General features: G+C 40.7%; 1 protein-coding gene across 3 annotated transcripts in view; it reads left to right on the forward strand.

Moving 5' to 3' along the window:
- Nucleotides 1-13,098: 13,098 nt before the first annotated feature.
- The window catches only part of ISPD (isoprenoid synthase domain containing), a 112,731-nt gene continuing 111,014 nt past the window's right edge, over nucleotides 13,099-14,815 (forward strand). For 2 of the 3 annotated variants that reach the window (XR_001878293.1, XM_017836276.1), the window contains exon 1: nucleotides 14,281-14,779. Coding sequence is in view for 2 of the 3 variants with exons in the window: in XM_017836276.1 (XP_017691765.1) it covers nucleotides 14,610-14,779 (170 nt within the window). In the remaining variant the exon portion in view is untranslated. Of the gene's footprint in view, nucleotides 13,270-14,280; nucleotides 14,780-14,815 lie in introns of those variants that run through there. The other variant, XM_017836277.1, reaches the window with a different exon arrangement.

Here is a 14,815-nt window from a genome sequence, read left to right on the forward strand (position 1 = left end):
GGAGAGAAATGACATGACATTGCTTCTAGGCATATCAGTCCAGCAGACCTAGAGATATATAATTTTTTTATTTTAATAGACATAGTCTCATTCAATCATTTCATGAGAGAAAAAAATTTCCCAAATGCCAAACATCTATCCATTTTTAAATTGTTATCCAGCTACCTGTTCAAGATGATAAAGCACAGAAGATTGAGATAATGGACCAAAATTTAACAAAAATTATTTTCAAAGCCAATAGCCACTAAAAACCAGTAAAGCTGGCCTACCTGTTCTGTTTGACTCCCAGAAAGTAGAATGGTGAAAAACCCCACACATCTTGCTCATAACTCTTTTCCAGTCATTGAAGTTTTAGTGTAGGAACAATATGCATGTTTAATAAAGAGTTTCCATTTAGAAATAGAGATAATAACTTCTCATTTGTCTTTTCATGCAGAATTACCTGAGGGGGAATAATCTGACACAATTCTGCTAAAATGAGTTCATGAAGCTTTGCTGGATATGCTATAGAATGGCCATGGGGCCCATCTCTAAGTCTGGCATATTTGAGGGAACATGAGGGAAGCCAGCAGGAACATTGTCCATCAGCAGCAACTTAACTTTGAAGTGCCACCTGAATTAGCTATGGTCTCTTCTTTGGCCATGACTTTGGCGCTTTGTGGGAGATATCTTCAGGAAAGCAGCGTCAGAAATATGTTAATCTTGAATTTCCTCAAGGAATAATGTTACTCTTTGTGATGCAACTCCTAACTCTGAATACTTCAATCTGGCATATACAGTCTGCCTTCTCTTTCATCTGGTTACATGTGAACTCACAGGGATCTATCCAAGGATCCAAAAAAAAAAAAAAGGCATTTATTATATGAGTACACCTAACTAGTTTCTTTTCTGTATGGAGAATCTCCAACATGTAAAGTTGCAGTGAGGAGGAAATGGGCCACTGCTCTTGTGGAGGACAGTGGAGAATCTGGCCAAAGTTTATCAAAGACTCAGTGAACAAAATAGTACTGCTTACATTAAAATAATTCTAAATATGATACATCTTAAGTTTGCTTCAAAGTTAAAAAGGAAAGACAAACACGCTCAAATTTTCTTAGTTTTCACCTAAAATACTAAGCCAAATAGATACAAGAAATACCTAAATGTTTTGAAAGAGTACAGTGTAGAGGCAGATAAGTTTTTACATAAATTAGACCACAAATAGTCTAGATTTGTTACACTAAGAATATATAGACGTTGACTTTCTCAGTGATGTTTGATCATATGGGCAGATCGGTAAGTCCAAGGGTTTCCTAAAAGGCATTTCAAACATCTTAAAAAGAACCTAATAATTTTACAACTTCTCATACTTGCTTCTTTAGAAAACTAAAAGTGAATAAATTGGAAATTTATTTTAAATCTGTTAATCTGACATCACTATTTCATTACTTTTGAGTTGATGAAATCCGCCTCCAGCTAAGTGGTAATTGTTTTATAATGAGTGGAAATCAATTTTTCTTTAGACATCACTAGAAACAAACTTAGCCAGATGCTGATTGTTTTGATAGCATGGTAGCACTCAGAGGCACACTTCGTAGAGGCAGTGGTAGATAGTATGTGTCATTAAGACATTTATCAACTGTGGAAGTCAGAAGGGCCTGACATTTGCAGTCTAGACTAGAAAGGCCCTTGAGAAGTTTATTTATTCAGTTTTTTAATAATAGTAACAAATTTCTTGCTTTCTCCTTTCCAGCAGTCTTGGAATCTAAACCACCCAAATCCAAGCTCAGTCATTTGTTTGGAAATAAAGCAGACATTTGAATAACACCCTTCAAAATACCTAACAGATTTCTGCTAGTAAATCACTTTAGTCCTTCTAACCTTGACCTTTATATCCTTCCTGAAGAAGTACAGCATTAATCAAGAAAGGGCTGTTCAATACATTCCACTGTGAAAGTCTTGTTGCTACAGTATTAACCTGGAGGTGTTCAGTTGAAAATTATAAGGAATCCTTAGAGCTGGAAAGTATCCTATTCTCATGATGCATTTCCTTTCCCCCAGGCCAGGCAAGGGGCTTTGATTTTCAGTTCATTGACATACATACAAACATCGCTTCAGGCTAAACCTAAAAATTCTCTAGAGATTTATGAGTTAAGCAGACATTCTGTCACTGGATTTGTTAATTTTGCCTGAACGTGGCCCCCACAAGAGGCTTGCCCATGCATCTTTCTGAAAGACATCCAGCCTTTCAGCTTACTCCTTGTATGAGTTATGTGAACTGACACACTAGAAAAGTGTGATTTACAAGTGATACTGCCTACCACTGAGTAAATATTCAAACATCTACTTTCCTCGGTATTTCTATGATAAGAAAATACTATTAATTTTTAATTAATGCTTATTGAACTGCACACCATGAAAATAAGTAGTCTTTATTAATTGCTGAGAAAAATCTCTACAAACGCTGGACTGTAATTCCATTCTCGGAGTTTGCATTTTCTTAACTCAGTTTGGTTTGATGTGACCTAGCTGGAGTTCAGGCCTTCTTAATGTCTCTATACAATGACAAAGAAATACAGAGGATGTCTTAATAGAAACGAAAATCAGGATGACTTCTTTAATAGGGCTGTTTGTGGAATATGGTATTTAATGAATCTAATGGGGAAAAAAAGAAAAGGAAGTCAGCTCCCCAGAAAAGAGGTCTAAATCAGAATTCCCTGAAACATTAATATAGTTCTGTTTACTAAACCACAACGACAACTGCTGTCAAAAGAGTGACCTTTGCTACCATCTACTTAAGTAAAAAATACTAAACTACCTAAAAATGTTTTGTTGAACACTGTTGTCTGTTTTCTGTCCCTTGCTCTGTTTTAGTCATTTTACAATAGTGTGTAATTGTCTCACTGTTTACAACCATAGCTATTCTGAACTATATTAACACAGCACACTTGATTTTTGATACATAAATATTTTAAATCTCTTCTTAGAATGACTGGATGTATCATTTTTTACATTTTGACTACTGAGAGGAAAAGTAATGCTCTGACTTGGTCTAGGAGTTTCACATTTGATTTGTTTTGTTAGCCCCAGTGAGAAATGACCTAGTGAGGAAATTGTAAAGGAATTTAATAAAAGCATACACCATTCTGTGAAGTCTGATGCTTTGGTGGGCTAAAGAAGAGCCAGCCAGGCACATTCATTAAAGTTCTTTTATATAAAACAGTGGAGAGTTGAACGACAGGGCCTAAGGAGAAAAGTACTTGCCTAGCCCTACCACAAGAACTGCCACTGAGAAACAGAGGGACTATGCAAAGCTTTGAAACACTCTGTAGCACAAAGACTTTGTTTCAATTGCAGCTGAAGCAAGTTTAAACATCTGTTGCTTGTTAGATTATTATTTTATTTATTTGCTTATTTATTTATTCATTTAATTTGGGATGGGTTGAAGAAAGCCATTTTAGGCTCCCTATGGTCATTAAGCTGGGATGGAGAACAGAGGTCTGAGTGTTTCTAAAATGTAAAGCTACAAAAATTTTGGTTTTAGCAAGGAACACTTGCTTTTGGTGTTTATTTTTTTTTTCTCCCATTGAAAAAGCCTGCTGAAACTTCTGCTTTTGTGCATCTTTATTGCAATTTTTAGTACGCTAGCCAGAGCAGCTTATAGCACCTGAGAACTGGTTGTATTGCTGAACTGCATCTTTTGTTTTCAGATATTGAAATGTCTGAATTCGGGTATGTCTAGAAGAGGAGAAAGAAGAGAAGATGGATCAAAAAATTGTAACTAAATGACATGTGGAGGACAGCATGGTGCTGTGTCTTCTTCATTTTCTTCTGATCCTCATAACTTTTCATGAGACTTCAAAAGATTTGTTCTGTCTGCAAAATGCCAAGCCAAACAGTAGTCCATGAACATGCTACCCTTGGGATTTAGCAGACTGCCAAGTTTAAATACACATGATAGATAACCATTTCTGACTGTCTCCGTGTCTTCATTTCCCATGCAAAGGGAAGAATGCGCAGCACAGTGTGTCTGTACCATTTCACACTGAACCAGGGCAAGTCAGGGAGACTTTAGAATCTGCCATCTCCACATAAAAATACATTTCACTGCACTGTTCATATCTTCTGGTGGGTGACCACGGCCTTCCCTCCCTGAGGAGAATGAATATTACCTAATCTGAAAAAGTTCACATACAGGTTTCTTAGAATGCTATCACTCTGTCACACACCTGGACTTCCTTATTGAAGAATTTGGCTCAAAGTCCTGCTTACAACCTATATAAAATATATATATTTATGATATATACACCTATAAAATTACAGTAATCTGATTTTGTGAACAAGACCATCAAGAATATAGCTAGTGAGTTATCCATAAAACCTCTTCTAGGTGCTCTGCAACTATTGTCCCTATATTTTCTTTTGATCTTTTTGCAATCAGTTATGAATCTTGACACCTCTGCCAGAAGAAAACATTTGCAACATCCTTTGCCAAGAATAAAGTAAATATTAAGGATTTCCATTTTTATTTGCTTAATTAAATACTTCTTTGCATAATTCTTCCATAAAAGCCCTCATTAGACAGACCATTCAAGCCACTGTCTTAATCTTAAGAACATAGTACCTTGTGGTACTCTTTATCTACTCAAATAGTGCAGCCCCGTGCAAATCTGTTTGCTTCTGCCCTTCACTTTGAAACTTCTGACTCTAGCAAAATTCAAATCCTCCTTCCCATGGTGTCTCAATGCCCAAACTCTTTTCTTTCCAGTAGTTAGCTTACTTGTTCCACATTCTTTTCCAAAACACACATACACACACAGAGGGATGCATTACTTAATTATTTAATCCATTTTCTGAAGTGTTCAGTACTGAAAAAAACAATGTATGTAGAAACACAAGTGTACTGGCACAGGTCAATGCCAAGAAGAATTTTTAAAGTAGGGTGAGTTGGACTGCATTACTCAGAAAAACAGTAACAGGATACAGAGCATTTTTCATTAAGTAGTTGGTTTGCATCCAGCTAGATTACTATGCTGGAAAATGGTTAACCTTTGATGGTTGCTCAGCAGTGTATGTTAAACAAGCTGAGTCTCTATATAGTTGCTGGGTGACAGGTAGCCACATTGCTGCAGTTGGGAAAAATCTGATCTTTCTTAAAACTGAACAGGATCAAAGAATTGACCCTTTCCAATCTGACATTTTTGTGCTATAACTGCATAAGCCAGCAAAGGATGAGGTAAAGGATTAGGACAAGACTACTGTTTTTAAGGACTATCATCCTGCATGTTTTGCTCACTATAAAGCAACTGTTCAGAAAGAGCAAAAAGATTCACAAACTTTACCACAAGGCAGGCTGCATTTTAAGGCACTTCTCTTACAAATTGCCAAAAAGGTTAGAAAGTAACTCTAAAAAATCAAAAGGAGAGGGGAAAAATGAACTACCTCCAGATGATTGTTTTGTCTAATGTATACCATATAAATCCACAATGAAGGCAAAGTCCAGTTTTTGTGTTGCACAGTATCTTGTGTTGCCGGCTGCAATTTCAGTCCCTGATGGTATAGCTAGGACCAGTCTTAATTTATTAAATAAAAACTTGCATGGATGGAATCCCTCCTATATGAACTCTGTCAGACTGACTTTATCTATATTATTCAAACATAGGACTAATGAATAACATTCCTGGTATTCTTAAACTGAGGACTGTTATTAGCATGACAAGAGATACAGAAACAATGCTTTTGGTGTAGTAATAAATAATAAAGCTTGTACCCCTATTCATACCAAATCTGCAAATTTTCATTGGTGTTGTTTGATTCTCTCCATCACTTGAAGTTTGGTGAATTGTTTCATATTCTTTTACAAATATTCCCTGGATATAACACAGAACATAGTAAAGCAATAAAACATGGCATGATAATATGCACACACCAAAATTAAAACAAAAATTTAGAGCAGTGAAAATCCCAATTCTATTCCAAATCTAACTTCAGCTCTTAAAGTATTTTCTAATATTGCACTGCATAATTCTATATCACTGGTGTCTTGACATCTGTGGCTTAACACCACTTATTTAATCAGTTCATAGCCCATCTCTGCTCTGAATCATCTTGGGAAAAGGAAACTGCCATTAATCTTTCCTCAGAGGTAACTGTTTCTCCAGTGATGACTCAACATCTGTCAAAAAAGAATAAATTAAACATTTCTTTTTTTAATGACATGATAGGGCACTGTCCAAATGGCTGGTGCCTGCTGTTAAGTCAGAGTGACAGTGGAAAACAGGGATTTCCATCCCTGAACTTCCATGTCTTTGTTAGTGTCACCATCCAATGCACTCCAACAGTCGAAGACCCTAAAACACAGTTCCTGTTAATAAGCACAATACATGGTGATTGTGGAGCTCCACAAAGTGGAGCAGATAGATCTACCCAAACTTGGCATGACTTAGCATCTGACCAACATACCTAGAATCTACAAAGACCCTTCCAGAGTCAAGTGTTGAGGACTATTCAGCCATTTCTAATGAAAAATTACATGAGGCCTCCATCTCATAACCTACTAGCTAAAATAGTTGAAATCCTTCAAGTCTTTAATCTTTCTGAATTTCACAAAAACTCCTGCAATCAGGGACCCTCACTCTCATGAATTATTGAATAACATACTATAGAGTAATTCTCTTATCTTTAAATTCTTTTATTTTGTGTACACAAAATACTCATTAGCTCTTGAACTAACCTTCCATACATCAGATAAATGGCCTAGAGGGTTATCAGGTAGAGAATGGATAAACACTTCAGGGGGAATATAAGATTTTAGGGTGAAGCTTTAAAATGCAATGTTTTTCTCTAGCAGTTGCACAGAACATAAGCAAGATGCTTCCTCTGTGTATCAAGTATTCATAAGCTCTAAAAGAAATTTAGCTACCAGAACCATGCAAAACAATACCAAAGGTGTGATATAAAACACACAGCAGCATACAACAGGTGAAAACTCAATGCATGTTTTTCAACACACCTTCAATGACGTGCAAGTATGACAACACTCCACTGTGTTCAAAGACCACATTTTCTTTACATTTGTAGCATTCATAGTCTCTATTTATGCTTCAACTATTAAAAAACTATATTTTGCAGAACTTTCTATGAAGGCAATAGCACTCAGAATTCCCCTTAGGGATCTGATCTGTAAGTGATTCTATGGCACTGTGTATGGGGCATGTAAGGACTCCTTGATATTTGATAGTCAATTATTTACATCATTCAAGTTAAGCATGTGCATAACTCCCTTACTGAATACATGCTGTTTTGATCTTGGTTCCACATAGCAATAAGAGCAAATCAATAGCACAACACTTTATCTAAGTATTCCACACATCTATAGCATTTTTCATCAAACAATCTAAGAGCAAGAAATAATCCTTTGCAGTCATATTTGTAAAAACACAAATATAAATATATGCTAATATGAAATAAGATAAGATTTCCCTGAAGGTGTTAAACATGCTTTGGATGGAAAATATTTTTGCCTTTTTCAGCACTCCCCTATCTATTATAGTGCCTTGAGCCATGTGTTCCCTATGACATGACATTGACTTGGGAACCACTATCACCACAGAGCAAATACTCTGAGGCAGCTGCTGTGCAACAAAGACTGAAGTAGCAAAGATGTAAGTCAGTCCAAAAGGACTATATGGAGGGTCGATCAGCCTCAGGCAACAAGTAAAAGATTGTGAAGAGCATAAAATAAAACTGTCACAGGATTATTTTTTCTAGTGATCTATCAGAACTGAAATAAATATCTGGAAACAATAGTCTGACTATGGTTTCCATGAAGCCTAAGACTTTGAGATCTTGTGTAACGTGCCACAAATAGCAACACACATGCAAGATAAAAACTGAAATTCTGTCTTTTGGAGGACTTTCTAATCTCTTTAGATATGCAAAGAACCTGTGTCTATTTTTGTAAACAGTGACTTCAACAATTAGAGACAGTTATTGGTGACTTCAAGAGAGCCAAGACTGCTATTCTACTTGAACAGAAAAACTGTCTGAAGAGAACTGGCATTCCACTTGCTTCCTTACAGCTCTGGATTTTATGGTTTGTCACCACTGAAGAAATAATTTATATATCTGGATAAAATTAGTGAAATACAATCTTGCAAACACAAGGTTCAGGTTAAAAGCCTGCACCACTGCTCAGAATGCTACAGATACCATGTTAGCTTGAAGAATGGCTCTCAGATTTAAAATACTTGTAGCTTTACGTTGTTTTTTATGGATCTTGCACTTCCATAGTTGGAAGTATTGTAATTTTTTTGTAATTCTGCTTTTACAGTTCACTTTAACTTGTGAAATGCTACTTGATTCCATGCACTTCCCTTTAAAACACACAATAGCGAACCTTGCTGCTTGTCAGGAAAAGGCAAATTCATTAAATTTAAAAATAAAAAATAAAAATTAAAAATAAAATGCTTCAAGAGCTTAGAATTTTCTTTGATAAAAGACAATTTCTCAGTTAATTTATACCACATCTACAGAAGACTCAACTGAAATTTTAAATAAAGAAGTTTTGCTCTTTTACTAATTTTTCACAAAAACCTTTCAGAATGATTTCTACCACTCCAATAACTTAACGTTCTCAAAAAACCCTACTATGAGTCAGAAATAGAAACAGGTTATATTTTCCCCCAGCAGTCAAATTTTCAGGTAATTTGATTCCAATTTGTACATATCTTCTTCAATAAAAAAAAGAAAACTCCCCTTTTCGTTTCAAACATATGATTGGCATATTTACTGCATAATTGCAAACTACTACGGTGGTTTCAGATGTTATACCCCTGCACAGAAATGATGGATTAGCCTGCTCTTTACTTGCTTTGAGGTAAATGTTGCCTCTGCCCCTTTTTATTCGATTAAAAACTGCAAAATTGTTCTTCCAATATGTGTGAATTTACATTTTACCCCACTTCAAATGTTTATATATGAGCACAAATATATATGCACAGCAACCAAAAGAGTAGATTGATTCAATACAAAATGCATAATGAAATGGAACTGAAGGCAAATTATGTATTCACAAAGTTGTCACTGTACTTCACTGCATGTTACTAACAAATGAATATTAAAAAGATGCAAACCCCAAAATCCCAGTTTTCTTAACTCATGGTAAAACATTGTATAAATGGATAAGGATGTTAAATATGGTCTTCCTTCCACATCGTCTAAGAAAACAGAAAATAAAAAGAGGAATGGCAGTAAAAACTTTAGTACAAACAAGACCCTAAGAGTCTATACTGAAGGGCTTCTGGAAAAACTAACAGGTCCTATCAACACAAGATAAAAACCTTTTGACTCCATAGGAACTGTAAAAAACATGAAAACTTCTGAAACATTTGACATTCCAGTGCAGCCAAAAGCAGCTTCAAAGTGCTTTTTGGCTGGGTCATCAAATCTCACCATAAATATACAACAGATTTGATGACACTGAAGTCTGCATCCATCAAAGTCCATCCATCAAATATCATTTCTTCTGGACTGATCAAGTCTCATCCCCTTAGCATAGTAAGGAAAATGGGCTTCAGAACAAGAAGAGAACCAAATTTAGCACATGGTCTTCTTTCCTCAATCTCTCTTGCCTTTTTGTCCTTCACAGGAGAAGTTAATATTACTGAAAGAAATGAAGTGGGGAAATGCTGACTGGACAGGAGAGAAGGTACTAGGCACAACAGACTATGGGTGTAGGTGATGACATGTAAAACCACAGTGCCATGAAGGAAGGGGAAAATAGTTCTGAAGGTTTTGTTGGTTTTTGGGAATATCCTACTTACCTACCCCAAGAACTGATGTACAGTGTGAGGAGCCATGGGCACTAAAAAGACCTTATTTTGCTCCTTATAATAAGGTAAACAATAAAAAGGTCTGGAAAATCAGCTAGAGTTGACTAATGCTTGTGCTTTTTGTGAATGGAAGCATGAAGACCTGAGATAGGAATTCAGAATGTCTGTTACACTGAAAAAAAAGGAAAAACAGTGGGAGCGTTGCAGAACAAGCTGCCATGAATGTGTCTCTTTAGAAATGCTGCAAGAAAAAAATTAGAATCCAAGACGATTTTGGACACTGGAGGTGCCTACCTCAAGAGGAAAAATCCATTTGGGGCATCTGATAATAAAGAAGTGATGCTGTACCAATGGCAGTCTGCACAGGGGAGAATCACAGGTCAAACGTGAAAGTCTTCAAAAGAGACAGCAGAGAAATATATTTTATCAGTCAGGAATTAGGTGTAGTGAAATACTTTACAGGAAAAGAAAATATAAGACCCACTGAAAAAGAATATGAACAGTTAAACAGTTGCCGAGCCAACGAATTATTAAAAAACCAAAAACCACATGACAAAAAGCCCTGAAAACAATGAGATTCACACTTGTCAGGAGGAAGGCAATTCAACTTCTAGCTAATCCCACTCACTAACGTAAAGAGTCTCCATTCCGTAAGTTTTTCAGTAATCTGTAAAATTCATACATTTTCCTCGGCACATCTGTATGTTTCCATTCAAAAGGTTTGGCATTAGTCCCTCTCGTGTTTCACTACACGGTACAAGCTGATGTGATTTCTGCTCATTGTCAGAACTGCCAAGACACATGTGCATGTAAAGTGCCCGTGTTCTCTACAGCATTTTCCAGTTTTCCAACACTTTCCTGCTATTGTAGGTAGCAAGGATATCTGTGAACTCCTGCCTTTGCTAAAAGGCATCACTTCACTCCTATTGTATGACTCCTACTTATGCTGCCTCTGCAAGCCCTTATGGTCATTTTACCGCAGTCCACAGCTGGCACTGGCAAAGCAGCCCAGCTAGGACATAACAAACTTCCATCCATGCTGCTTTTTCGATCAGATCTACTCCTCAGAAAAGTCTCTGTGTTCTACTTACGTTCCTTTAAACACAGTGTACGGAAACATGAAAAGCTGTAAATGTCAGCTTCTCAAAGATATACAGAATAGCTAAAAAAATCCTGCAGACTCTAAAGCCTCTGATAATTTTAGGACAGCCTGCATATAAGACACTTATTTTTTCCCAGAAATAATGTCAAAGAGGACAGTGTTAGGGCCCTGAGTGCATCCACCTTCAACAAGTTTAGATGGCTGAATTAAGGAGTCTAGTTTGTCAAGTCCAAAGTTAGCTCTTCCACTAATAAGAGCTGTTATGAAGATAGCTAGAAAAAAGGTCCTGACCCTCCTTTCCTCCTTCTCCTCCTCCTCCTCATTCTAAGCAGTCTTTACTGTTGGTTCCCTATGTCTGCACCTGGTTTGAGCCACACGAATTGGCTTGGCATCCTGGCTTGCCCTAGGACCTGCCACCTCACTGAGGCCAGGTGATCTCTGGACTATGCCTGACACTGAGGTCCTGATCCTTACCCTGGTTCATCTTTAGCATCCTGGCTTCTTGTTGGTGAGGCTACTTTTCTCACCTGCCTTGATACCATGCTCTGCTCCAGGCTCCCCTTCCCTTTTGGAGTAGCTGGCCCTTGCTGTTCCTTGAGAAGCAGCAACAAACTCCCAACAGACATGCAATGGCATAATTTCAGTGAAATACATAAAACTTTCAGATGAGGATAGGCTGTAGCTATGGTATTTAAATATACTCAAGTTACAGCCTAAGATGTACAGTGAAGGCAGACACATCAACGAGAGACCTATTTTCCTGTTTACAAATATGTGATCTAATGTCATACTTAGCAAACCCCCTCCTTCTTGGACTGCCTCCTCTGCCACTTAATCAGTATCACCTTTAGGAATTTTTCAGTCAAACTGTCTCAGCTACTGCCTACAGTGAGACTATAAGATGAGCTGGAACACCACAGCCTCTCCCAGTGTCTTACCTGGAGGTGTTGGTTGACAGCCAGTTGAACATGAGCTGACATGGTGTCCAGGTAGCCAAAAAGGTCGAGGCGTCCTGGCTTGTATCAGGAATAGTGTGGCCAGCAGGACTAGGGCAATGATTGTCCCTCTGTACTTGGCACTGGTGAGGCCACACCTTGAGTACTGCGTTCAGTTCTGGGCCACCCTCTGAGAGAAAGACATGGAGGAGCTGGATTGTGTCCAGAGAAGGGCAAATAAAGCTGCTGAAGGGAGCAGAGCACAAATCCTATGAAGAGTGGCTGAGGGAGCTAGGGTTGTTTAGCCTGGAGAAAAAAGGAGGCTCCAAGATGACCCTGTCACTCCCTATAACTACGTGAAAGGAGGTTGTAGCCAGGTGGGTGTTGGACTTTTCTCCCAGGCGATCAGTGACAGAATGACAGGACACGGCCTCAAGTTAAGAGGGGAGATGAAGATTGGATATCAAGAAAAATTTCTTCACTGAAAGGGCTGTCAGGCATTGGAACAGGCTGCCCAGGGAAGTGGTGGAATCACTGTCCTTGGAAGCATTCAAAAGGTGTGTGAATGTGACATTTGGGAATACGGTTTAACAGTGAACACGGCTGTGCTGGATTGACGGCTGGACTCGATGACTTTAGAGGCCTTTTTCAACCTTACCAATTCTATGATCTTATTCCAATCTCCCCCTCCTAGGATGAAGGGCAACAATCCCCACAATACGACAACTGTCCCCAGCTAATCTGTGGGGCTCTCAGGAGGACGCAAGCCCACGGCTGGGACCGCGGTGAGCCCGCCTTCCCCTCGGCGCCAAACGCGGTGTGTTTATTTCCTCAATGAACCACAACGTCCCTCCCGGTTCCACGGACCCCCCGCATCCCCGGCTCGCACCGCCCCTCAGCGCGGCCTCGCCCCGCGCGCCGGCCCCTCCCACCCGGAGTCACCCGCGCGCCGGCCATTTAAAGGGCCCATAGCACTGTCCCCCGGTTGTCCCGCTGTGTGCCCGCTGTCCTTCTCCCACGCTGCCCCGGGCGCTCCCCTGCCGCGGCCCGGGCTCATCCCGCAGGACTGCCCGCGCCCGGCGGAGCCGCTGTGGGGCCTCGCGTAGCGCGGGGTGGGCGAGGAGTAGAGCCCGGTGTGCGCTGGGGGCAGGCGAACGGGCGGGCGCTGGATTCTTTGGGTCGCGGACGTCGCGGGCGAATAAAACAGGCGGGCGGTTGGTTGGTTGCGCCGTTCCTGCCGCGGGGGGCGCAGAGCAGAGGCGCCGCGGGACCCCGCGGAGATGGAGCCCGGCGGTGTGCCGGTGTCTGCCGTGCTGCCGGCGGGCGGGAGCGGAGAGCGCCTGGGAGGCGCCACTCCCAAGCAGTTTTGCGCCGTGCAGGGGAGGCCGCTCGTCAGCTACGCGGTGCGGGCCATGGAGAGGTAACGAGGCGGCGCCACCCGGCTCCCCGACCGCGCCCCGCCGGCCCCGGCCGGCCCTCGCCCTGCCCCGGTCCCTGGAGAGCCGCCGGCAGTCGCGGTGCCCTCGCCGCAGGCCTTGGGCGGGTCTGGTTTGCGCTGCGGTGTCTCCCCGTCCCTCCCCGCCTGGTTAGACCGTACAGGGAGCAACAGCGGAGCAGGGAACGAGGTGTGACTGGCCCGCTCGTCTGGGCACAGGTACCAGGCGGGACCTGGGCGCTTCCCCCAGCCCAGCCTGGCCCCCGGACCGCCATCCCGGGCGGCTCTGCTCTCCCCCCACAGCCCTGCCCGTGCCTACAAGCTGTGGTACATTCCATGGATTTCGGAGATCATGGGTTCGAGGCCCCTTCAGCCTCGAAGCTCGAGGGTTGCTGTAGCTGCAGTGGCTGGTTTGGTGAGCTGCGAGCCGACCGCAGTTGCTGGAGACAGTCATAATGCTACTCATCAGCCTTGAGAAAAGATCTGTGCTGCCATAGCCGTTGGAGATGGTCCTTATAGTAGTGTCCAGAGGCCTCTAAAAAAGATCCACTCCTCATGGTGAGGCGAATGCACTCAGTGGTGTATAGCACTGCATTGTGCTTCTCCGCTGGCCATGGTAAAACACCTCACATCAGCAGGAGGCTTAAAGCAGAAAGGTTTATTTAAGTCGTAGTTGCTGGACTGGAAGCATATGTAGCATGAAGCTGCACATGTCACTTTTCTATGGCTGTGTTGTAGTGGTAGGACGAGGAATAAGACGTACAAACTGAAAGGGGAATTTTAGGTTAGATATTAGGAATAAAATTTGTCATTCTTAAGGTGGTAAGCAGGTTGCCCAGGGAGGTTGTGGATGCTCCAGCCCTGGCAGAGCTCAAGGCCAGCTTGGATGCGGCCTTGAGCCACCTAGTCTAGTGGGAGGCCATGGCAGGGGGGTTGGGACTAAATGATCTTTAAGGTCCCATCCAATCTTTAACATTATGTGATTCTGTGTTAGAGCAAAGGATTCAAGTAATGGGATCTATTAGCAGCCAGGGTTTTTTCCTTTTCATAAGTCTGTTGAGTTCTAAGCATGTGACTGACAGTTAATATATTACTGTCAAATGTTAATATAGCGTAAGTCTTTTATGTAGTGTCACAAGGAAAACAGTGGGTAGGAGTGTATTCTGGATGTGTTGCAGTATCATCATGGCTAGGCTTCGCAAATGAAGATTTAGGAAGGCTCTATCCACATTAGTTGTAAGCAGTGTGTTGCAGTAGCTTTAGGAAAACAAACCTTTAGATTTTTTGAGAGGATAAATGGGAAAGAGTGGAGATTAGTGCAAGAAATGACATTGTCGGCATCTCTCAGAGTTCTTAACTCATGGAAACTTATAGAACATCAAAATTGTGACTCTCTTTCCACTCCCACCCAGAGAGGCTTCCCTCAGGTCACTTGTTACTTTACGAAAGAAATATTTCTTGTTTATTTAATTTTCAACAGCAGCCAGTCACAAAGGTAAGCACATCAGTAAGCAAAACCTCCGATCCAAAG

The sequence above is a fragment of the Lepidothrix coronata genome, unplaced genomic scaffold (genome assembly GCF_001604755.1).
Source record: "Lepidothrix coronata isolate B3197 unplaced genomic scaffold, Lepidothrix_coronata-1.0 Scaffold273, whole genome shotgun sequence".
NCBI lineage: Eukaryota > Metazoa > Chordata > Aves > Passeriformes > Pipridae > Lepidothrix > Lepidothrix coronata.